Below are 23,828 nucleotides of genomic sequence, written 5' to 3'. Positions count from 1 at the left end.
CCAAACCTAACTATTGGAAAACTTAACCAAATAATAGATACAGCACCAATTACTAATTAAACTGTTCCAATATAGTAACAGCCCATAAACACACTTTGGCAAAAAAGGTAAATTCAGACACAAATGCTTACATGCAGTTCTCCATTCAGGAAGAAATAATAGAGATTTCAGAAACAGCAGCAGTTAGGAATCATTTACTGAAGGCCCAACTCTTCTGGGACCCAAATAAGTTCTGACTGTTACAGCTAAAAAACACTAGCATGTGAAACCTGTGAGAACTGGCCATTCCCCTTCCATTGTTACAACTGTTTTTAAACCTAAGGCCTCCTAAATTGTTGACTTCAGCAGTCTCCAGTAGACACTTCAACACCTGCCTTTACAACCTCTCTTCAAAAAAAAAACCCAGGACAATATAACATTCTTAAAGAGACAGCATCATCACAAGTGCTTGGGTAGTGAGCTCAAAGTTTAGTCATGAAAAAAAATGACTTCAATTATTTTGACCAAAAATAAATGTTTATACACAATAACAGCCAGATACAGGTACGTCACAGAAGGGACTTTAGACGAAAAAGAAAATTTGTAAGCATAGCTGAAATGTTAGTGTATGAATACGAACCCAAGTGTTACGTATATGTCACTTGGATTGGAGGAGGAATAGAAGTGGGATAGCCACTTTGTTCTAGATATGTACAGATGATTCAGACATTTTCTGTAGGAAAAACAAAAAAAAAATTGAAGTAAATATTGAAAGGCACAGAGAAATAAGCAGATTATGCGTAGAACTCCATAATCACTTGGATATTTAAGCCCAGGCAATTGAAGAGATCAAAAAACACCAATCATATTTTGCGTTTGATTAACAGGGATGAAAATGTGCTGCTGGAAAAGCGCAGCAGGTCAGGCAGCATCCAAGGAGCAGGAGAGTAGACGTTTTGGGCATGAGCCCTTCTTCAGGAAGGGCTTTTCCTCCGCTACATCGATGACACCACCCCCCACCTTTTCCTCCGCTACATCGATGACACCACCCCCCACCTTTTCCTCCGCTACATCGATGACACCACCCCCCACCTTTTCCTCCGCTACATCAATGACACCACCCCCCACCTTTTCCTCCGCTACATCAATGACACCACCCCCCACCTTTTCCTCCGCTACATCGATGACACCACCCCCCACCTTTTCCTCCGCTACATCGATGACACCACCCCCCACCTTTTCCTCCGCTACATCAATGACACCACCCCCCACCTTTTCCTCCGCTACATCGATGACACCACCCCCCACCTTTTCCTCCGCTACATCGATGACTGTATGGGCGCTGCCTCGTGCTCCCACGAGGAGGTGGAATAGTTCATCCACATCCTCTAATTTGATTAACAGGGACTCGGGATATTCAGCGCATCCTAGATTCATCAGGATAATAAACACTAGGTGAGGAGAAAGCTATAATGAAGCAGAGAAGCCTAAAAAGGAGAAAAATCAGGATATTTTATTTTTAATTATCAAACATTTGACAGGTCGAGAGGGAAAAATAAGTCACTGTGGAGGTAACAAATGATTAGAAAGTGAGAGCAAGAGCGCAGAGAGAGAGAAAAGAGGAAGAGGAGAGTGCGGAGAGCAAGGAGAGATCACTGGATCATTTAAAGGGAAAGTTACATAAATATTTGGAGCAAAGAGAGATACAGGACTATGAAGAGAAAACGTAGGGTAGTAGGTTAGCTTCAAACAGTTCAGCAAAGAACTGACACAGACACAACAGGCTTAATGAATTTGACCTATGAAGCAAAAACTTGTAAAGTTCCTCGTTAAAAAGAAACCAAATTACCTTATAAACCTCTTCCTGCAGGAGCTCTTGTATCATAGCGGTAGTGTTCATAACACTGGGCCAGTAATCTGATTTTTTTTTTCTGACAGCTAGCTTCTAGCTCTAATTTCAGGTGAGTTGGACTATCAAGTACTGACCAACTTCAACTTCCATTAATACACCCAATTTTCCTTCTGAAATGTATGATAAGAAGACAGACAGACACACCAAATCATCTTCCTGTACTCACAACACAGTAAAGTGAAAACAATGACCCTCAAAATTGGTTCCTGACCAGACTTTTGAATAAGCAGTACAAGACTTTGTAAATAACTGTAATACAGACACCAAGTTTACAGCTTAAGAAAGAGAATTAACAACTGATTGATAATACAGTAGCTTTAGCAGATCAAAGTTAAACAATAATCTAATTAATATCTACGATGAAAATGCAATCTTTTTTGATTCTAGCCTTACTACATACTAAGACAAATAAACAAGGTTTAAGGGACAAATAAAAAGAAAGAAAACAAGACGTAACTGGCTAGTTCACTACAGCAGACTCCATGATCCATAACATCACAGGCATATGGGGTTTGGAGCTTGCTTGGTTTCTGAAGATATTGATGCATGTAACTACCTACTAGCAGGCTCTGATGAGTATTTGTTTACAACTGAATTAATATTCTACAAACTTTCAATATTGAGAAGATAGCCACGGAGAAATCAGACCTCTGGTATAATCCGACATAAAAACAGTTAAAAAACCAGTTAAATGTTTGACTTCTCTTAGACATACCGGTTGCCTCCATAGCAGATTCCGGTAATATTCAACATACGTCATCTGTTTTGGGCACAATGCATCCCCAGAACCGAAACCTCTCGTTTTTCTTGACCAAAAATCAACTACAATTAACTTCCAGAATGGGCTACGCAAGCAAACATCACTTTGCTTGGTCTCTTCTTTTTCTAAAAGACAAGCTTTGTTCATAGTCCACAGGACATACTCAGCTCTCAGTTAACAGCTCAAATCAAAAATGATAAAAATAAAAAAAAGTCTCAACAAATAGGGATTACTTCACCAAAAGAGAAAATGCTGGAAAATCTCAGCAGGTCTGGCAGCATCTGTAAGGAGAGAAAAGAGCTGACGTTTCAAGTCTAACTCACCCTTTGTTAAAGCAGCTTTGACAAAGGGTCAGTTAGACTTGAATCATCAGCTCTTTTCTCTCCTTACAGATGCTGCCAGGCCTGCTGAGATTTTCCAGCATTTTCTCTTTTGGTTTCAGATTCCAGCATCCGCAGTAATTTGCTTTTATCCAGGGATTACTTCACGTTGCACTGAAGTAATCACAACTCTTGAAGAAAATAGTGACAACTAATTTATCTATCACAAAAAAAATCTGTTTGTACAAATAAAAACAAACATTGCCCATACTAAGTAGTCTGATATCTAGTAAATAGGTTACTGTATTGCAGGTTTGCAGACTTTAAAAGAAATGCAATATCAATAAAATACATATATTGTTCCCAAGGAGAATTAAAAATTACACTTCAAGTAGAATAATTCACTTATAGCATGTCTCTTAATTATGTTGTACAACGCAGCATATTTAATTGCATGTTCACAATCTTGATCTTGCTTGCTACTGTCATCACCACCTTCTCAAGGACAGTTAGGAATGAGCAATAAATGCTGGCTGATGACCAAATCTCATGAACAAGTTTTTTAAAAAATGGACTGAAATTAAAAGTAGGTATAAATTATTGTACATAAGAAGAACGATGCATAGAAAACGTTTTTCCCAGGGTTTAAATGAGTAGTTTTAAGTAGCCTTGTTCAAAAGATTTCTGTTCCGACAGGGTGAAGTGACAGTTAAAATTAAATAACTTGTTTATGTTAGAGCTATATCCTTTGGTTTCTAGAGAAAAGAATAATAAATATTGATTAATGCTTAATTATACAAATTGTCATATATCCCAAAAACAATATCCTTCAGCTTCAATATGGTAAAGCTATGGCCAGTAGAAAGACATAAAGCAGCAAAACAGTCTTGGAGATCTGCTTTAAAAAAAATAAAAACAGAAACAAAATCAAGACATTCAGATCACATCAAACAGTGCTGCTGAAAGAGTTTACATCTCCTACTTGCACTAGGATTGAAGTGATCATGTACTATTCATTTCTAATCCATTCTAGATAATGAGCTGTTGAATGTTTTCAACTCCTTGTGAATAACTGTAAGACTTCTAAATAAAAAGGAAATGGATCGCTTTATGACTTTCTTTTCCATGTCACAAACTCTGATATAAAGACTATGATTCTTATTTTAAAATTATCACAATAGCATCCCTTTTGCAATGCTTTCACATGGTTTGAGAAACAGTGCTGCAAAAATAGTTACTGCAGTTTCACATTAAACCTATGCATCAAATCAGTATATACACTTTGCATGATAACTAGCCAGATCAGGTTCACAGATCATCGCTCAAAATGGTATCTAAAATACCAGGCATTCAAATTCCCACCAACCTTTGAAGCACATCAAAACATCAATTTCACCAAGTTGTTGACATGCATTAGTTTATGCTGTAGCTTCACCTAGAAAGCAGAGTATCACTCGTCACCATCACAAGCGGTATTTTTAATGAAAGGGGCATAAAGATGTCAAATCCTCAATCAAATTCTTCTACATTTCAGGCATAAAGTTCAATTTAAATCATCTACTGTCATTGTGACACACCTTAACATATGAAGCCAACACTGTGTGTGCAAACACACTTTCATTAATTGGACCTCATTGTATCTGGTGAGGTACAGTATTTCAATTGAGTTCATTGATGCTTACCATTGTAAGCACTTACAAGATCAACATTTGAGGTTAAAATCACTTGCAAGTAAAAAATTATCTTTAATCTTTCATTCTCATCTTTCCAAAGATAAAATTCAGCAAGGCTCCTAAAGATATTTTCTTGTCAACTTAATGCCAAATAATGGAGAATTCAAATTTTATAAATATACCTGACCAGAATTGCCAGCTTATTTTTGTAGACAGCAGCATTTCTGTGCAATCATTAATGTGGTTTACAGAAGAATTACAATAGATGCAAATGAAAACCTGAGTAGAGAAATGGAGAAAAAACTCTTACAATTGAATTATGAAAACTAGAAATTTTTTTGTACCTGTCCAGTATTTATCTTTAGCCGTGTTATTTTATTCCTTTTCAAAAAAATGCAAAAAATTAAATAATGACTAAATTATCCTACCCTAGAATGGAGGAAAGAAAAGGACTGTTGTAACGTTTATATACTGACAAATTTTAGTTGAAGGGCGATTTTACAATCTGAAAAAGCGTAAAGTGCATTATTTCCCAATATACATCAACAGGGATTAAGACTTCACGTATTCGGCATGAATATATTAATATTGAAAGAAAAGCTAGGGCAATAATTTCTATGAAAGATAATACTGAATGTTTTTATTTTAACTGGAGAAAGGCAGCAGAGACAGATAAAACAGAAAAGAACAGCAACCACTTTAAACATGAAAGGGTCAGTATTTAACAAAAACTTTGATTACTATTGTTAATCTTCAGATTTCCCATAATTATTAAATCAAATTATGACTGATGCATCATTATTTTCTTTTAAAATCCAACTGGGTAATCAATTCAACTACATTTTCAAATGGAAACTTTAAAAACATTGATTATTCAAATCCTGGAAATGGAAAACCATTCTGATATGTGACAAATTGCATTTCCATTCTAAGGATGCAAGAGATAAAATAATCTGTTATAATCATGGTTTTAAACAGCATTTTTTTGAGGCGATATAGTGTGTGTAGAAGTGTGTTGTTTATTTTATGAGAAAATTTTTTGTTCAATTCTGCTTGTTGTCTTGCACTAATTGACATATTGTGGTTTATAGAAAATTAATGTGTTGCTTGTGTGCTGTAGATTTTAGTTTAATGGAGGGCTGATAATTGATTATATTGATGAATGCTTCAAACTCTGCTTCCATGAGAATCCAAATACTCTATGTCACCAGGAGAAAGACGGTATTATTAATAATATTACTGCATCGCCTAATAAATGAGTTAATGAGAATAAAAAAGAAGCTCCTGAAAGCCAAAGACGTTGAAATAAGATTTAAAATGACCAATATTCTATTTCCTTACACTTCATTTTTCCAGTAATTATGCAACTATAAATTGCAATACTTTACTAAATGTTCTAGAGTGTTCTACATTTAAAATTCAGGAAATAAAGCAACAGAACTACTGGAAGATAGAATATGTCACTTATCTTTCGCTACAACACACTGACTGTCCAGAGGACAAAAACATTTCTCATCTATTTGTTTGGAGATTTTCAGTTACTTACTGATTTATTCAAAACAACAGAGACCTCAGATTTCATTCTTATACTTGATGTGCTGCCCACATTTTCTGCAAATAGTAATCACTGGTAAAGAAAGTTAAGAGCCACAATTACAACTCCATAACAAATCAGGGAAACTCCAATAGCAAACTTAGAAGAGAAACACAAAGATTAGTTTTGCAAGGTACAACACAGCAATAAACTGAGAAAATCTATTTATCAGATTGCACAATAACTGGTACTCCTGATCGCTAAAAATGCTTATATTCATTTCTTGTTAAATGTTTTAAAATGACAACCATACCATTCGTTTAATTCATTACTGGCGTTTCAAAATCGATGTTCAAAACTTACAACTGATTTCCAAGCTTATACCAGCAATATTCGAAATAATGAATAGTAAGCTACATATTTTAAAGTCTAAGAAACAAAAGAACCCTTCACAATTTAATCTTGCTCTATAGAGAATATGATCTCAAGCAACAAGCAATAACATATTTTTAATAAAGAGAAATCCTTCCCTAGACTCAGTCAATTACCAGGATTCCAGAAAGACACCAGGTAGATCCCAGATCCAACTTCGTCTTTGTCAGACGACAAATCATAACTTTGACATTAGCAAAGGCATTACGTTTGTCTACAATATTTCTAAGCTGATGGAAAGAGGGTTACAAGAGTTCAACTGGGCCTGAGCTTTTGCATCAAGTTAACTTACGATGCAGTGTTTTTGCAGGTCTATTAAATTACATTGGTTCACTTATGGAAAAATTTTACAACAGAACACATGACTAGCTTATTTCTATAACTTAAAATTTATGCAAGATCATAACCTGAAAATTTGAGTTCAATCTGAAAACTCAAATACACACAGGGCTCACAACCGAAATAACTCAGCAACCCAAATACCGCCCAACAGTGATCCCTCCTAGAAAATGGATGCATAAATGCCAGGTGAATAAAATAAGCTTAACTGCAATGTGAAAGTGAAATAAGATAATAGGGTCTACCCTCTAGATCTAAAAGACTAAGCATCATAACAGAAATATGTAGTAAAATAAATGTTGTTATTTTTGGACCATGTCCATACAATCAGGACAGAAATGAGGGAGAAGGCATGCTATAGTTAAAAATTCTAGTGATCGCTGTCCCTTCAATTGAAAAGTCAGAAAACACTACCATCTAGTGGTGAGATCATTCGATCACTAAACATAGGCATAAATCCTAGCAAAAAAAATTTAAAACTTTCGTTAAAAAAAGTCCTTACCAACATATACATTTTTTTAAAAAATCAGTTAATTCTTTGACCCATTTTGATAAGAATGGCCAAGACGGCACTAGAGAGCACTTGTTTCCAAATACACAACCAAGAAATAGATCAGTCAGTCACCAGGAATGGTGTCATTCGGCATTTAGTACAACCAGACTCTGCCAGTGGTGACAGTCTGTTTCGCACTGGTGAAGGAAACATCACACAATGCATTCAATAACAATTTTGCAACAATGACTGCCTATAGAAAGTTACTCACAATGTTGTTTATCATCAGTTATAATCACTTAACATTTATCATGGCATGAGTCTCTCTCTACTGTTAGAATGGGATGAAATAAAAAGATTTGCCTACACGTTTTACATATGTCAGCCTCTCCCATCTGAATGTAATCAGCTATGAGATTATATCACAGTATAATACACATAATTTATAACTAACAAACTTCCTTAATGACACAAATTTGGCATATTAGTGATAACACAGGCTGGTCCTAACAAGGGTAGATGAAACTAAAAGTTAAAAACTTTAAAATACTCACCATAAATACATGTTTCATTGCTTCTTGATATTTGCTACAATACATTTTAATCTACTGAACTACCCAATCGATTTATGCAAAGTATTCCTATGCAAAACTTCAGTGAAAAATATTTTCAAGATCTGCTTTGAGTTGTTTGAAGCATCAGCTTTGACTGAAGCAATAAAGATTACTGAAGCTGTTAGCAGTTTCAGCTGGAGAAATCTTTTGCGTCCTGTCTTATGCCAGAGAACCCTGTTTCCTTGTGGGCATTGCCACAATTGTCTTGTAATGCAAAGAAAACATTGTCCAAGTTCAGAGTAACGCTGAGTGTTAGAGATCGTGCCTCAAGTTTTCCAAGTGCAGGCTGGATGGGAGCTATTGGGATATGCTGTTTGGAATGATCCGTGGGACAGATGGCCTACATGCCTAGCATCACAATGACAGTGAGCACATTCCTTTACTGCATTCCTTGAAATAAGCAAGGTACTGATCATACAAAACTAATTCACATTTGCAAAAGTCACAAGTTTCCAACATTAGATGTCATTCTGCAACTGGACAACATCTCCTACATAATTTTGAGTGTGTGAAGAATTATGGTGATAACCAATTTAGAATTGTCAGTCAGACTCACAATATGATATATTTGCTTGTGCTGGAAGCTACATGTATTAATACAGAGGACCTCATCCTTTACAGACAAAGAATATGTATATTCTGTACATGTATATAATATAGAACATACTCTTACCAGACTACAGAACTACTTTGTCATTACAGAGAAATGACTGGTGCCGATTTAACTGGAGGGTCACCAGGCCTCGGGCATGGGGAGAGGTTAAGGAGAATACTTCCTCATAACTTCATCTGGTGATGGGAATTGAACCCAGATCGTTGGCATCACACTGCTTTGCAAACCAATCAACCAGTCAACTGAGCCAAACTGAACAATGAAATAGGTGATAGCCAATCACTTCTCAGAGCAATGCGTTGACCAAACAGAGATTATCTGCTTTAAGGCAAAGCTTGGCATTTACCTGGTCATAACCAAATTTTGCATCCACCATCAATGCCCACTCGCCAACCCAATCAGGACTCTCCAACTCTCCACTCATGCAGTATGAATATGAGTGCAAGAGGAAAAGCTTCAAAACGTATCTTTTATTCTCAGGAAAATTGGAAGACCTGTTGGCAGTTCTATAAAACACAGAATGAAAAGGTTTCTGTTCTCATCTCACACCTTTAAATACATGACAACTACCTGGTTAAACTTATTGGCCAATGGAAGGCTTACAAGAGCATGTGGCAACATCTTTGATACTTCTTAGATTTTGCAGCTCGCCTTACCTCTTCTAATAGCTTTGTATACACTTCATCATCTACACACGCATATATAGCAGGACGTTTGATTCTTGATAAATAGGGTAAGGGAATTTTATGTGTAACTTAATTTTTTTTTCTCTCTCTGAAACTTGCTAAACATGTCCTTGAGAAATATTAGAAAAAAAAATTGAATTGCAGATGCTAGCAAACTGAAATTGTCAGAAAAACTCAACAGATCTGGCAGTGACTGTGGAGAAAAAAACAGAATTAATATTTTGAGTCCAATAATCCTTCTTCAGAACTGACAGCAGCTTGTAAAAGGCAGTTATGTGCTGAAGACAGGGATTGAGGGGGTTGTGGCCCTCACTTGTCACCCTAACAGCATCCCCATCCAAAGGATAGTAAGCAGCTATTTCCTCCTGTTCCAGCAGGATGCCTCCAATAGACACACATGCTCCTCCACTGCCTTAGCAGCAGGACACTGACCTTCCAGTTGCCTGCAATTTCAACACACCACCATTTTCCCTGGGAAATATTTGTGTCTCAGGCCTACTGCAGAACACCAGCTAGGGTCTGCGCAAACTACTAAAACAGCATCTCATTTCTTCAACTGGGGGCTGTGAAGCCTTCAGGACTCAACATAAAGTTCAATAATTTTAGAACCCTGAACAACCTCTTTTGTCCTTTATCCAATCAAGACGTGCTGCTTTCAGCACAGCCAACACATGTTCACCTACCTATGGTATCCATTATCAACTTTTCTTCCTTCCTAGCATATTATCATCCATCACTTTGTTTGCCTAACTGCTGTCCTCAAGGCTCCATCTCCACCTATCTAGTCACTCCTACCCATCACCTCTTCCTACTACCATCATTTCCTAGTTACTATCAGTTCTGAATCAGGGTTACTGGCCCAAAGCATTAACTCTGCTTTCTCTCCACAGATGCTGCCACACCTGCTGAGTTTACTGTTTGTGTATGAGAAGTATTAGATTTTACCAAGGAGAATAATAAAGTCAAAGAAGTGAACACAGGAGAGATAAAACAGGAATAGAACAGAATGCCTTTTTAAGTCTGCTTTGCCATTTGATAAATCACAGGTGATCATGGACTTCATGTGGAGATTTGCCCAGTGTCCATATCCCTCAATACCAAACATATCAAAAGCTATCCCAGTTTTAAACATAATCAATGATGCAGTATTCACAACCTTCTGGGTTAGAGGTGCCCTGATTGGGTAAACTGCAGATCAATCGACTTTCCAAAAACAATTATTTTGTTACACGTTCCCATCAAGCTTTGTTTGTACCTTTATGGTAGATTTACTTAACATGATCAGTCTTATCAGACACAAAAACCAATACTTATAAAAATGACTTACTGCAGCTACTTTACATTGAATTACAATTGAACTCAACATGTGGCCATGCCAAACCTAAAGCAAATAGTCCTTTGGTATTCTTTAATTTTGCATGGATCCTTTCTACTTACTAAGTCAATACAGCATTTAGAGGCCCTCCTGGTACAGTGGCAATGTCCCTACTTCTGGACCAAGAGACTTGGGTTCAAGTCCCACCTGCTTCAGAGACATTTCCAAACAGGTTAATTTAAAAAAAAAAGCATTTTAATCAATCCAACCTATATATGATTAAGGATTGATTACTCTGCAATCTGAATCATCTGAACAGTAGAAGAATGAGGTAGACCTGTGGATCTGGGCTAAGACCCTACCGGAGAGAAAGCAAAATATGGCCATCTATGCATCTAGGACAGCACGATTAAAGGGTCTATGATTAATTAACTGATATCGTGGAACTAAAGCTCTGTATAATCATATAATTTGTTAATCATATAATATCCTCAATTTTTTAATGGAATTCTCTATTCTTTGGGCCAAGGTGGAATGCCTCATTTATTCAAAATGTCAAAAACTATTGCTTCCCAACAAAGGTTTGAAGGCAGAAGACATTTGATCCAATAGCATATCCTTCTGAGAACTAAGCACCAGCTAGAACCATTTGTCTTTGCATGAACTAACTTAGAACAATTAAGTAATTTAAATACTCATACCAATCCAGAGATCTCAAAATTAAATTTGCTCAAACTTTTATACAACCCAAGTCCATGATATTCTTGCATGAAATCAAGCTTTGATCATGTTTCATATATACTGAACACATCACCTTTCTTTTAGATTGCATTCTGCAGCTCTACTGGAACGTTCACTGCTTTATCACTATTCAAATGACAAGCATCCGTTTCACAAATTAACTTACTTCTTGCATGAAGCAACTTTCCATGGCTATATTTTGCTTTCTCTCCGGTAGGGTCTTAGCCCAGATCCACAGGTCTACCTCATTCTTCTACCGTTCAGATGATTCAGATTGCAGAGTAATCAATTCTTAATCATATAGATTTGAATTCTGGATTCTCTGCCACAGCTGCTAGGATTTTAAATTTGTGTCTGACCTTTTAATTTCTAATTTTCATCATGAAAAAACTATCCTCCCTGCATTATATTCAAGAAAATGAGGCAATGATGGCATGACCTAGATCAAATTTTTATGTAATTTTTGAAGCTTTTGTTTATTGAGATTCACATTACAAACACACACACAACGCAACAACCATAGTTTCAATCTCGTCCTAGTCATAGTAATACAAGTGAATGACCAATTATAGGCCCACTATTGCAGATCAGTGCAGAGAATTAAATGCACAATTAACAAAGAATGTTGGGTATCATATTTAGACAAATATTTCTGGAGATACTGCTGTTTGATATCAAAAGCTACCAAATACTGTTCAAAGAGGGTGCATGCGCTAGTTTTATATCACGGACAGAGGAAACATAAAACACAGTATAAATCAAGAGAATCATTCAAGCAATGAAAATCATGCAGAGTTAAAAATGGCCATTTCCAATTCATTAATACTGCTAATCCAACACAGCAAATGGACTCAATTATAGTGTGTCTTGGTTTAAAAAAATGGGTTTCATAACATTTTCACTTCTACTGCTATTGCAATCTAAAGATTTACTTTCTGAACAACACATAAATGTCTTCCCATTCATAATGGCTTTAAAGTGAGTGTTGTATAGTGACTTTACTCAAATTCTGAATATCTATTTCCCTATTTTCTCTTCTCTCCTGAAAATACTGGCTTGGTATCCTGAAGCTTGTTTCAATTAGGCCATCAGTATCTCACCAAAGTGGCAATCTTTCACATACAAGTCCAGATGGTGAGGAGCGGCAAGTGGTTACATAATAGGGGACATGACTGCTAAGTCTAATCTTGTTCTTACCCAACTTTTGTACAAATTCATTTCATAGCAGAAATCATGAAATAGAAATCAAGAGCAGAAATACTAGAGACTCGTTCCCCTCCCATCTTGAGATTAAGGTTTAAATCACAGAATCTTGCAGTACAAGAGTACACTATTATATGTTTCGCTTGTGTTATCCAATTAATCTCAGTCCCTGATCTGTCCCCATAACTCTGCATTCATCGCTTTTTCAATTTTACAGCCAATTGCCATTTGAAGTTCGTTAATAATGGAGTTTCCACCAGTCTTTCCATCAGTGAAACGTGTATCATAAATTATTGAATAAGAAAATTCTCATCAAATTCTATTATTTGGTCTCTCAACTTCCACTCATAGCAAAGCATAATCAGTAAATTCAATGCAAACCAAGAGCTGAACCTGTGCCTTTCTTAATATGTATGGCTTAGGACCACACCAGTAGTCTTTTTACTCACTTAGTCATCATGACAGCTTCAAAAGTGGCTTTCAGAAAATGTTAAATGCAGCAAAATATCATGATTAAAATTTACTAAACAGTACTATTACAATGAAAGGAATTTTTGGCAGATTAGCAACATGCAAAATTTGAAAATATTAAACATACTCAGACATGAAATTGAGGGAAATACAGAATATCAAAAAACTTCACCTATTTCTTAAAGAAACCATATATGACATGCAGATGTTTTTTCCATACAAAGCATGAGTCAACTTACAAAATCTTTATCAAGTTTTTCCAATTCCTGTTTATAGCTTTTCATTCGTGTGCTGAATAGGCCACGACTTTGGAGTGGTATCTCCCGTATCTCAAGATCCATTTGTTCAAGCTGTATTGAAAATTAAAGTTATTAAGACATTGTTATGAACTAGGTCAGACCACTCAAAACAATCTTAAGCAAGCAGCCCAGACCATATCTTTGCTATTTGTTTCAGTAGGTGTACAGTGAAAATTACCCAGAGTAAGTTAGCTAGGTTGATTACCAGGTTTTAAAACAGAGAGAAAATTTATTCAAAAAATTACAGATTGAAAAACAAATAACAATACCCACAGAACTCAGTCTACCAAAACTAGATTTAATTATGTTTTCCAAATATACACAATAGTCCCAATAAACAAACCCCTTAAACACAGAGCAAAACTGAAACAAAGGCTTACAGGTCCAAGTTGGAAGGGCAGAAGGAGAGAGAGTCTAGCAGTCTGTTTTCATACAGCCCACTGCTGAACTGAACTGACTAACAACAAGAATTCAGCTTTCAGGACTGACCACTCCCCTTTCATTATACAGGCTACTTTGAAAACATGAAGGCTATGGTCTAAAGTGTCATCTGTTTACTTATTAACATAAAAGGCCTCCCAATAAACCCTTTCATCTCTGTACCAAACCAGCCAATTCCAAGCCCGGACTGTTTCACGACCCCTCTGAGAAAAGTCAAAGACACAATATCCTTGAGAAAAGGAACAGCTTTTAGAAAAAGGACCAGCTTTGTGACAATAATAAACTCCATTACGACCACTTTCATACAAACATTCTTGAGAGGTAATTTTATTCCCAAGACAACAAGAATCATTAATCAGTTTTATTATTGGTAGATCCCTGCAAAAGTGAAAAATGATCAACCTTGTACTATAATTTGAGAAAAACAATCAACGAGTGTTCTAAAAGAATGATTATAAGTCTATTTTAATTCAAAGTTCCTCAAATCAAAGTTTCTTCTACTAGTAATTTTATTATTTTAAAGCATTGAGCCCCAACTCTGCTATTTACATTGCTTAAGTGAAATTATTGGATAATTGAATTCTTTTGCTCTAAGAACTACAAAATAAGAGGATGTGTGAACATGATTATAAAATGTTGTAACTTGGCATTTTGATATGAATAAATCTCACAGCATGTTAATCTATGTCAAATAAAAGCCTTTTTTACTTACACAATCCTGTGATCATGCATACTAAGAATGAAACCCCTAATCAGTTTAATCTCTGTGTTTTAAAAGAAACACTGCCTTGATAGGATTCTCTTTTTAAGCAAATGAAGCTATCTGCTTCTAATCATTTTGTTCTCAGACTAAAAGGATAAGGATGTAGAAACATGTATTTTCACCTACTTAACAGCCTAAATTTCCTGACAAATAAAGAGCTATTTCAAAGATAAGTTGATGGGACAGTGCACAAGGGAATGAAACATATCAATAAACCGTATGATGCTAATTTTTAGCACCAAAGATAGCCCAATAAAATTTATCTCACCAACATTCATCTGGAACAGAACATTTATACTTGCATTAACATTTAAACAAATTATATGGAAATTTCAATTTTCTAATTTTAGTTACTTATAATTTTAATAGTTCTATTTTCCTGAAACTATTTCTCATCTTTCACTCTCTGGATTCAAATGTAGACAAGCAGGAGGCTGGATTCAAATAGCAATTTTTCACACTGAATTCAAATAAATAAAACAAACTGCAGTTCAAAATATCAAATGCAGTTTCTTACCAGTTCCCGAGCTTCTTCCATCTGCTTTTCCACATTTGCAACCATACTTTTTTTGTCATCTAGAGAATAAAGAAATGAACAAACATTCCATATCACATTAATTTGCCAAATGATTAAGATATTTAGACAATAATGATTGAAAAATGTCACCTAATTCAACAGTGAAATTTGATATATGGAGTTTAACAAATGGGACTGTGGAATACCATTTCATCTTTTAAAGGTAGAAGTACAAGCTCCTGTCATTGCTGAAAACAGCACAACTCACAGGTGACAGTAAAAACAATTTCCATAGGCTCAAATTAAATGGCTATTTACTTTAAAAACAATGTGAAGATATCAAGGATACATGACTAAGAGTATAATCTGAAACTTTATTCCATAATTATTTGTATAATTAAACCTCAAGTCAGTAAAGCAGCAGAGCCACATGTGAGATTTGTGACATATCCTACAAATATATCGTGAAGTTAATTATTCAGTGATACAAATGGCAGAGTTCAGTCATGACCTGGCAAAACTATTTTGACAATGTCATCTTTATTAGCAAAGGTGCATTTCCAAATAGCAATGTAGAAAATATTTCACAATTGCAATCAAAATGTAAATTTTAGAAATATTAAACAAATATCATAGGTAACAGAAATTAATTTGAGCTGATATATCTAGCCATGTCTTCTAGCTGGTATTGGGTTCTGCAGTTGAAATAACCTAGCCTACACGCAGCCTACCCAGCAGCCCTTGAAGAGACAAAAGCAAAATACTGAAGATGCTGAAACCCAAAATAAAAACAGAAAATGCAATTTGAAGAGTATTTGTAGATTTTGTGAAGAGAGAAACAGCATTAATGTTTCAGGTGACGACTTTTCATCAGAACTGGAAATGTTTAGAGATGTAACAAATTCAGGTTTTAAAAAATTCAGAGGCAAGGGTACAGGGAAGGGAGGAATGAATAGAAGGAATGTGACAGGATAGAGGACGGAAATGCAAAAGATGCTGATTCAAAGCAAAAGAACATGGTAATGGGACAAATAGAGAAATCAAAGATCAGTCTGGGAAAGATGTAAATGTCAATGGCACAATCATTAGCAGCCAGGAGAAACTGGCGATTACGACCTGAAACTAGTGAATTCAATATTGAGTCCAGAAAGCTACAAAATACCTAATTAAAAAAGTGCATGCTGCTCCTCAAGCCTCCAATGAGTTTAATTAGAACACTTCAAAAGACCAAAACATAACAATTAGAGCATGGTTTGGATGGAAAATTCAAATGACAAGCAACTCAACAGACAGAATCTTACTTAGAGTCAGAGTCATCATACTGAAAAAAAGGTGTTTTGCAAAGTACTTATACAATACAGAGGAACCTCGATCATCAAAAAGATTAATCGAATACCAGATAATCAATGCTAGATAACAGAGTTAGTCATACATCACAACCTTGTGATCTACTTCAGATAATCCAAAATGCAATTAATCAAATACCAGATAATCGAGGTTCTTCCGTCTATGTTTGATATCCTCAGTGTAGAGGAGACCACATCACAAGTTAAGAAAGTACAAGCAAAATTGCTGTTTCACCTGGAAGGAACGTTTGCAACTATACATGGTGAGAAAGGAGGAAGTAAAAAAAGGGTAAATACTGTACCTTTTGCACTTGCAAAGAAGAGGTGAGGGTTTTATTGGTGGTTGAAGCAAGTGAATGAGTTATTACAAAGCACAGTTCCTTCTGATTGCTGAAAGGGCAGAGGAGGCAAGGTAGACTTTAGTAGTGATATCATGGCAGAGATCAGAATTAACAAAATATTATCAGTTCAATGTGGAGGCTGGTGGGGAGCAAGTGGCACAAAAGATAGCCTATTGTAGTTCTGGGTGAGAAGAGGCGGGAACAGAAATACATGGAACGAGGCAGACACAAACAACAATTTATCAAAGGGGGATCATCAGTTGAGGAACAGATAATAACAAAATAAAATAAAAATTAAAGAACTGCAGGTATCAGAACCAAAATCTAATTACTGAAAAAACTCAGCAAGTCAGGCAGCATCTGTGGAGAGAAAGCAGAGTTAAAGTTTCAGATCCAGTGAACTGCCAATGGGATTGGTGGATATATAGAAAATTTTGGATAATCTGATGATGGCAAAATAAAAGGATAGGTGGAAAAATTTAGAGCTGGGCCATGTGAAGGCAAGACCTATGGAAGGATAGAACAGAAATTGAGAACAACTCTATTTACATTTTCCAAAGAGAAGGAAACAGTCCTGAATTTATAAAGGCAAAAGACATGTGTTGCAGTGACCTGACTGGAGCAAAAACATCCCATATACCTTACAAAAAGAAAGGCAAACGAAGCTAGGACCCAAATGGTCTCTCACAGCAATGTCTTTTATTTAGAGGAAGTGAATTGGAGTTAAAGGGAAGATTGTTCAATATAAGAACAAGTTCTGCCACACAGGGAAGTTTACTGGTAGATGGGAGTCACTGGAGTATGCCAGTGGAGAAATGGACAGGGTAGAAAGATCAGTTGCCTTTGCAAAGCAGACATTTTGGTCCAGGAAACCGGAAGTTACTCAAGTGCTGACCGCATTGGAAAACTAGCAAGATGGGAAAAGAGCGGACAAGGGGAGAAAAACAACGAAGCGAAGATTAGAAAAGATAAATTTGGATCAGTGGGCTAACAGCAGTCTGAATCAATGGGTCCACTAAGGCACTTCTGTCTGAGAATCATGAAAAGGAGATAGAAGCAAGCTGTGTAGGTCTGGGGGCAGGGGAAACTACAAGGTTTAAAGTCATGTAAAGAAAGCATCTGGAGGAGATTAGGTCAATGATAGTCTAAAAAAGTCTAACTACAGTACATGTTCTACATTCCATACCCGAACTATTCACTGTAAAAAAGTTTTTTTTCTCTCAACACCCTTGCTTAATTTGCACATCACTTTTACAAGTGATAAGAATAGCAAAGGTTTACAATAAGAATAGCAGAAAGTTTCTGTTCACTTGGCAGAGCAATTATACCAATTCGAAAACGCTGAGGTCTAATGTGGAAATAAGTTGGAAACAAACATCAATGCCAAAAGGAATAAGTAATTGAAGAGTACATTTCTTAGCTGCCAAGTTCCCAGGGATAAAGGACTGGCCAGCTACAGTAAAGTATATACTGATAAGGTGTTTGACAAAGACCTGGAGTGCCTGCAGAAAGGGAAACATAAGACTCAAAGTTTTTTGAAATCAAACACTGAATCAATCAAAAAGCAAAAAGCGAAGTTCACGATAAAAAGGTATAAATCAGAGGCACAAATTGATTCATCATTAAATCTTGGACACCAAACATACTGAACTTAGATGATAAACAAACCACAATTGAGCTAGTAAAAATAAGTGAGTGAGTCCAGATTTCCTGCAAATAAACTTCAAGTCATCATAGTAAAAGTTAGTGCACATCAGTTGTCCAAGTGCAACTTGAAGACAAATGGAAAATAAGTTCAGGCAATCCAAGGCGGATGGTGGTAATGTCAACACAAGGTAAAAACAAACTGCTTTGGGAAGGTGGTACAAATCCCACCACGCAGATGATGAACAAAAATTCAACTAACTGGCCAGAAATTAAAAGCTAGTTGAATGAATTGTGAAACTACTGTTGATTATCAATACTGTAATTTAGGGAAGGTTATTTGTGGTGTTTACGTGGTAATGCTGTCACATATCTCCAGACTTTCAGCAGCACGGTTGCATCTTAAATGCCTTTTGTGTAATGGCGTAGCAGACCACTCAAGTTATACCAAACCTTTAGGAAGTCTCAAAAAGAATGAAACAGAGGCGTTTCTGCTATCTAAGTCTATGTTCACCCAGCTCTGTTGACCCTACATAGGTTAAAATTGGGAGAGCTGCCTCACAGAATAGTCAAGCAACAGGCTCACATTATCAGTAAGGAATGGTCCCATGTGTGTGATTAGGTCCCAGACATCAATAACACTCTTTCTGAGTATGTCATAGCCCATTGGCAGAACAGATTTACCAGAAGAGGCAGTATCGTGGTATGCAATTGGGAAGGGAGATGCCCTGTGAGTCGTTAACATTGACTCTGGATTCCGTGATTTTTAAAAAATGTATTCATTTTGCAGGATGTGGGCATCATTGGCTGGCCAGCATTTATTCCCAATCCATAGTTGAGAAGGTGGTGATGAGCTGCCTTCTTGAACCACTGTAATCCATCTGTAGGGTGACCCACAGTGCCATTAGGGAGGGAATGCCAGGATTTTGACCAGCAACAGTGAAGGAATGGTGATATATTTCCAAGTCAGGATGGTAAGCGGCTTGGAGGGGAACTTGAAGATGATGGTGCCCCTATATATCTACTATCCTTGCCCTTCTAGATGGAAGTGTTTGTGGTTTGAAAGGTACTGTCTGAGGATCTTTGGTGAATTTATGCAGGGCATTTTGTAGACAGTACACATTGCTACTACTCAGGGTCAGTGGTGGAGGGTCTGGATTCTTGACAATGCTGTGCCAATTAAGTGGGGTGCTTTGTCCTGGATGGTGTCAAGTTTCTTCAGTGTTGTTGGGGCTGCACTCATCTAGGCAAGTGAAGAGTATTCCATCACACTCCTGATTTGTACCTTGAGGACGGTAGACAGGCTTCCAGGAGTCAGGAGGGGAGTTATTCGCTGCAGCATTCCTAGCCTCTGACCTGGCTCTTGTAGCCACTGTATGTATGTGGTGAGTCCAATTGAGTTTCTGATCAATGATAACTCCTTGGATGTTGACAGTAGGGGAGTCAGTGATGATAACACCATTGAGAGTCACTGAATTCCCTCAATATCAGGTCAAATATGGGCAAGGAAACCTTCTGAAGATTACTATCTATGCTTGACATATCACCACTCTATCATTACCATCAAGCTGTGATCAACCTTAGTTCAATGAAGAATGCAGAAGGAAAAAGAGTCAGAGCTGCACAGCATGGAAACAAGCCCTCCAGTCCAACTCACCCATGACAACCAGATATTCTAAATTAATCCAGTAGCATTTGCCAGCATCTGACCCATATCCCTCTAAAACCTTCCTATTCATATTCCTATCCACATTTCCATCCAGATGCCTTTTAAAATTTTGGAATGGTACCAGTCTCCACCACTTCCTCTGGCAGCTCATTCCATATGTACAATAGCATGAAAACGTTGCCTCTTAGGTCTTCTAAATATTTTCCCTCTCACCTTAAACTGATGCTCTCTAGTTTTGGATTTCCCCACCCTGGGGAAAAGACCTGCCCAGGATCAGCATCAAATATTTATAAAAGAGAGGTGTAAAACTGCTGATGCTACAACAGAGTACAACTTGTGAACATCCATGAGATACAGCTGAAATAGCACAACATATATAGATTCAAGCCATCCCATAACAGAACAGACCTAGATTCTGCAGTCTGACCACAGTCAGCAGCAAATGGTGGAGAATGATTAAACAACTAACAGGAGGTGGCAGCCCTGCAAATATCTCCATCCGTAGTGATGGGGGAAACGTAATGCATAATACAGGGTGAACTATTTTATATCCATCTGTAACCAGAGGTGCCAAGATGATTCTCAGCAAAGATGCACATCTTCAGCCAATTCAATTGACTCCACACAATATCAAGGAAAAGCAATGGTCAAACATTATCAAGGATGAGAACATTCATGTAATTGTTTGGAATTAGCTGTTCCACTAAATGAGGTGCTCCAATACAGCTGCAACACAAGCATCAGTCTAGCAATGTGGAAAATTGCCCAGGTTTCTCCTGTTCAAAATGTACAACAAAGCAATCCAGCCAAATAAAACTCTCAGTCTATTCTTAATCAAAGTGATGGTCTTCAAGACAGCACTTGATTGGGTGTAGCATCAAGGAGACCCAGCAAAACTGTAGTAATTGAGAATCAGGAGGAACGTTCACAAGTGGTTTGAGTTCATCTAGCACAAAGAAAGATATTTGGAGGTCAATTATCGAATCCAGGATATCATCACAGGAGTTCCTCGGAGTAGTGTCCTATGACCAACCATAGGCATCTTAAGTTAGCCAAAGCTAGCATCAGAGTTCAGTGGGCAATAGGGAAGGTAAATGGACTTTTGGTTTTTAATTTCACAAGGGACTAGAGTATAAAAATGGGGGGGGTCTAGCAAAAACTGTTCAAGGCACTAGCCAGACCACACTAGAATATGTGATTAGCTTTGGTCCACTTATTTCAGGAAAGATACATTGGCACTGAAGTCAATCCAGTGAAGATTCACTAAGCTGATCCCAGGTACAGAGTGATTTTCTGATATGCAGAGATGAATAGGATGGGCTTGTACCCATTGGAGTTTAGAAGAATGAGAGGAGCCCTTATCAAAACACAGATGATTCTATCAACGTTTGACAAGAAAGATGTGGAGAAGTTGTTTCCCCTAGTGAGAGTGCCTAAGACCAGAGGGCAGAATCTCAGAGTAAGGGTTTGTCTTTTAAGTGTATTAGCCAAAAATGGACTAGACAGTCTGTCTCAACCCAGACAGATGAGACCATAATTATTACTCCGGCTCGGCTGTCCCAGGGCAGGCACAAGGAAGCCAGTAAGAATGACCAGAGTAATTCGGACACAATTCGAATTGGAGGACTGAAAGAGAAGGCCCCTCTACAGTCCAGTCCTTTTAACAGCCGGACTTATTTTAATTAGAATTTTAATGGGCCCTTTGATTTTAGTCGTGATGGAGAGGTAGAGCACAAAGAGGAAAGGAATGAAGGAGTAATTATTCACCCAATAACTAGGGAGACTGAGAAAATAGAATTAGTTATTAATTATCCAATTGATAATTTTAGTTGTGAATATTGTAAAAATGTTTATAATACGACGGGATTATTTAGGAAACATTTAAAAATATGTAGGGGGATTAGGTCAGTCAGAGTAAAGTGTAGCAAATGTGAATGGGAAGGGAGTTATCAAGCGGTAACCTGCCACTACTCAAAGTGTAATATAATTCAAAATAAAGATATTAGTGGAGAGATAGAGAATGACGGATTAATTAGCTGTGAACTATGCCCGTTAAAATTTAAGACATCTAGGGGGCTGGGCCAGCATGAAAGGCATGCACATCCCAATTTAAGGAACGAGAAAAGGAAAAAAGGAAAAATAGAAACTGAAGAAAAGGTTGTGAAGGGGGAGAGAGGTAAAAAAGGGATTTGGTCTCAGGAAGAAATTGTAAAATTGCAATCGCTAGAGTCAGAATTTAGGGGATGTAAAAACATCAATAAGCTTATCGCGGAAAGGTTAGAAACCAAAACAGCTAAACAGATCTCGGATAAAAGAAGGTTATTGAATAAAAAACACAGTAACCGCGAGGAGGAGACGGGCATAGACCAGGAAGTAATACTTAATGGTATTAGTATGAATGAGGGAAATGATAATGAGGAGGTAGAAAGGGAGAGAATAGGTGAGGAAGGAAGGTCTCTTGATGGTGAGAATCAAGAGGACAAGACTTGTGTAGATAAAGTGGATTATAGGGATAAATCTTTGGAAGAATTAATTAAAATAATGGAAGAGGGATTAGGAAAGACAAAAAGTATTACTAAGGAATATGATGAGATTATGGATAGAGTAATTATGAAAATAGGAAAGGGAAAAGAAGATATGACATCTAAGAAAGAGAGCAAGGAAATTGGAGTAAAATTAAAGAGTGGCGGGCAAAGAAAGAGAGAGAAAGAGAATAATGCGAAAAGGAGATGCAGTAGGAAAAAAAAGGAAAATTTAAGGAAGTACAAACTATGTACAAAAAGAATAGACAGCATTTAGTGAGGACCCTAATGGGGGCCCCATCTAAAAGTGGGTGTCCCTTTAATAAAGAAGACCTGGAAGAATATTATAAAATAAGATTGTCTAAGGTGAATGATAAATGTAATCTAAGGGGATTCGTTAAATATGTAAAAGGGAGTGAGGATTCTGAAGAGAGGGTCCTGTTGGGTCCGGTGACAGTGGACGACGTCAATCAGGCCATTATGGCGATGGACGCCGACACCGCCGCCGGACCTGACAGGATAACATTAAAAGAAATAATTAAAATTTTTAATAAAGATAACACATTGCTACCCCGGCTTAATACATTATGGATTAAAAATGGCAATATCCCAGATCAAATGAAAATGAGTAGAATGGTATTGATTCCTAAAGTAAATGACGAGGAGGAACTTAAAGATATAAATAATTGGAGACCTATAACGATAGGTCCGATTATGCTGAGATTGTTTACTAAAATAATGGCGGGTAGATTAAATAGAATAATTAATCTTAATAAGAGACAAAAGGTTTTATGACCGGCGTTGCCGGATGTGAAGAAAATATTAAAATCTTAGAGAATATTATAAGAGGAGCCAAGAAGAAAAAGAAGGACTTAGCGGTGGTCTTTGTGGACCTTGCTAAGGCTTTCGACACCGTCGGTCACAAATTAATTTTAACAGCCCTTAGGAGACTCCATCTCCCGAATTTATTTATTAAATTAATAACTAGCTTATATGAGAATAATTCAACACAGATCAAGGGTTTTAATTGTAAGACAGGAAGAATTAGCATTTTAAGAGGTGTCAAGCAAGGAGATGCGTTGTCACCAATTCTTTTTAATATAGTAATGGACCCTCTCATCGCTACTATTGAAGATAGAAAAAAAGGAATATTTTTAGGAGTAGAAGGAAAGAATTGTCACTGCGCTACTTTAGCTTTCGC

The 23,828-nt window shown here is 36.9% G+C and overlaps 1 protein-coding gene across 3 annotated transcripts in view; it reads right to left on the bottom strand.

Moving 5' to 3' along the window:
* The window catches only part of vti1a (vesicle transport through interaction with t-SNAREs 1A), a 353,121-nt gene that overhangs the window by 308,966 nt on the left and 20,327 nt on the right, over positions 1-23,828 (bottom strand). For all 3 annotated transcript variants that reach the window (XM_060842088.1, XM_060842086.1, XM_060842087.1), the window contains exons 3-4: positions 15,106-15,164; positions 13,325-13,435 (exon numbers count right to left, since the gene is read on the bottom strand). In XM_060842088.1, coding sequence (XP_060698071.1) covers positions 13,325-13,435; positions 15,106-15,164 — 170 coding nt within the window. The remainder of the gene's footprint in view (positions 1-13,324; positions 13,436-15,105; positions 15,165-23,828) is intronic.

This window comes from Hemiscyllium ocellatum, chromosome 22 (assembly GCF_020745735.1).
Source record: "Hemiscyllium ocellatum isolate sHemOce1 chromosome 22, sHemOce1.pat.X.cur, whole genome shotgun sequence".
Lineage (NCBI taxonomy): Eukaryota > Metazoa > Chordata > Chondrichthyes > Orectolobiformes > Hemiscylliidae > Hemiscyllium > Hemiscyllium ocellatum.
Note: the sequence above shows the minus strand (reverse complement) of the source record. Positions and strands in the feature narration are given on the sequence as shown.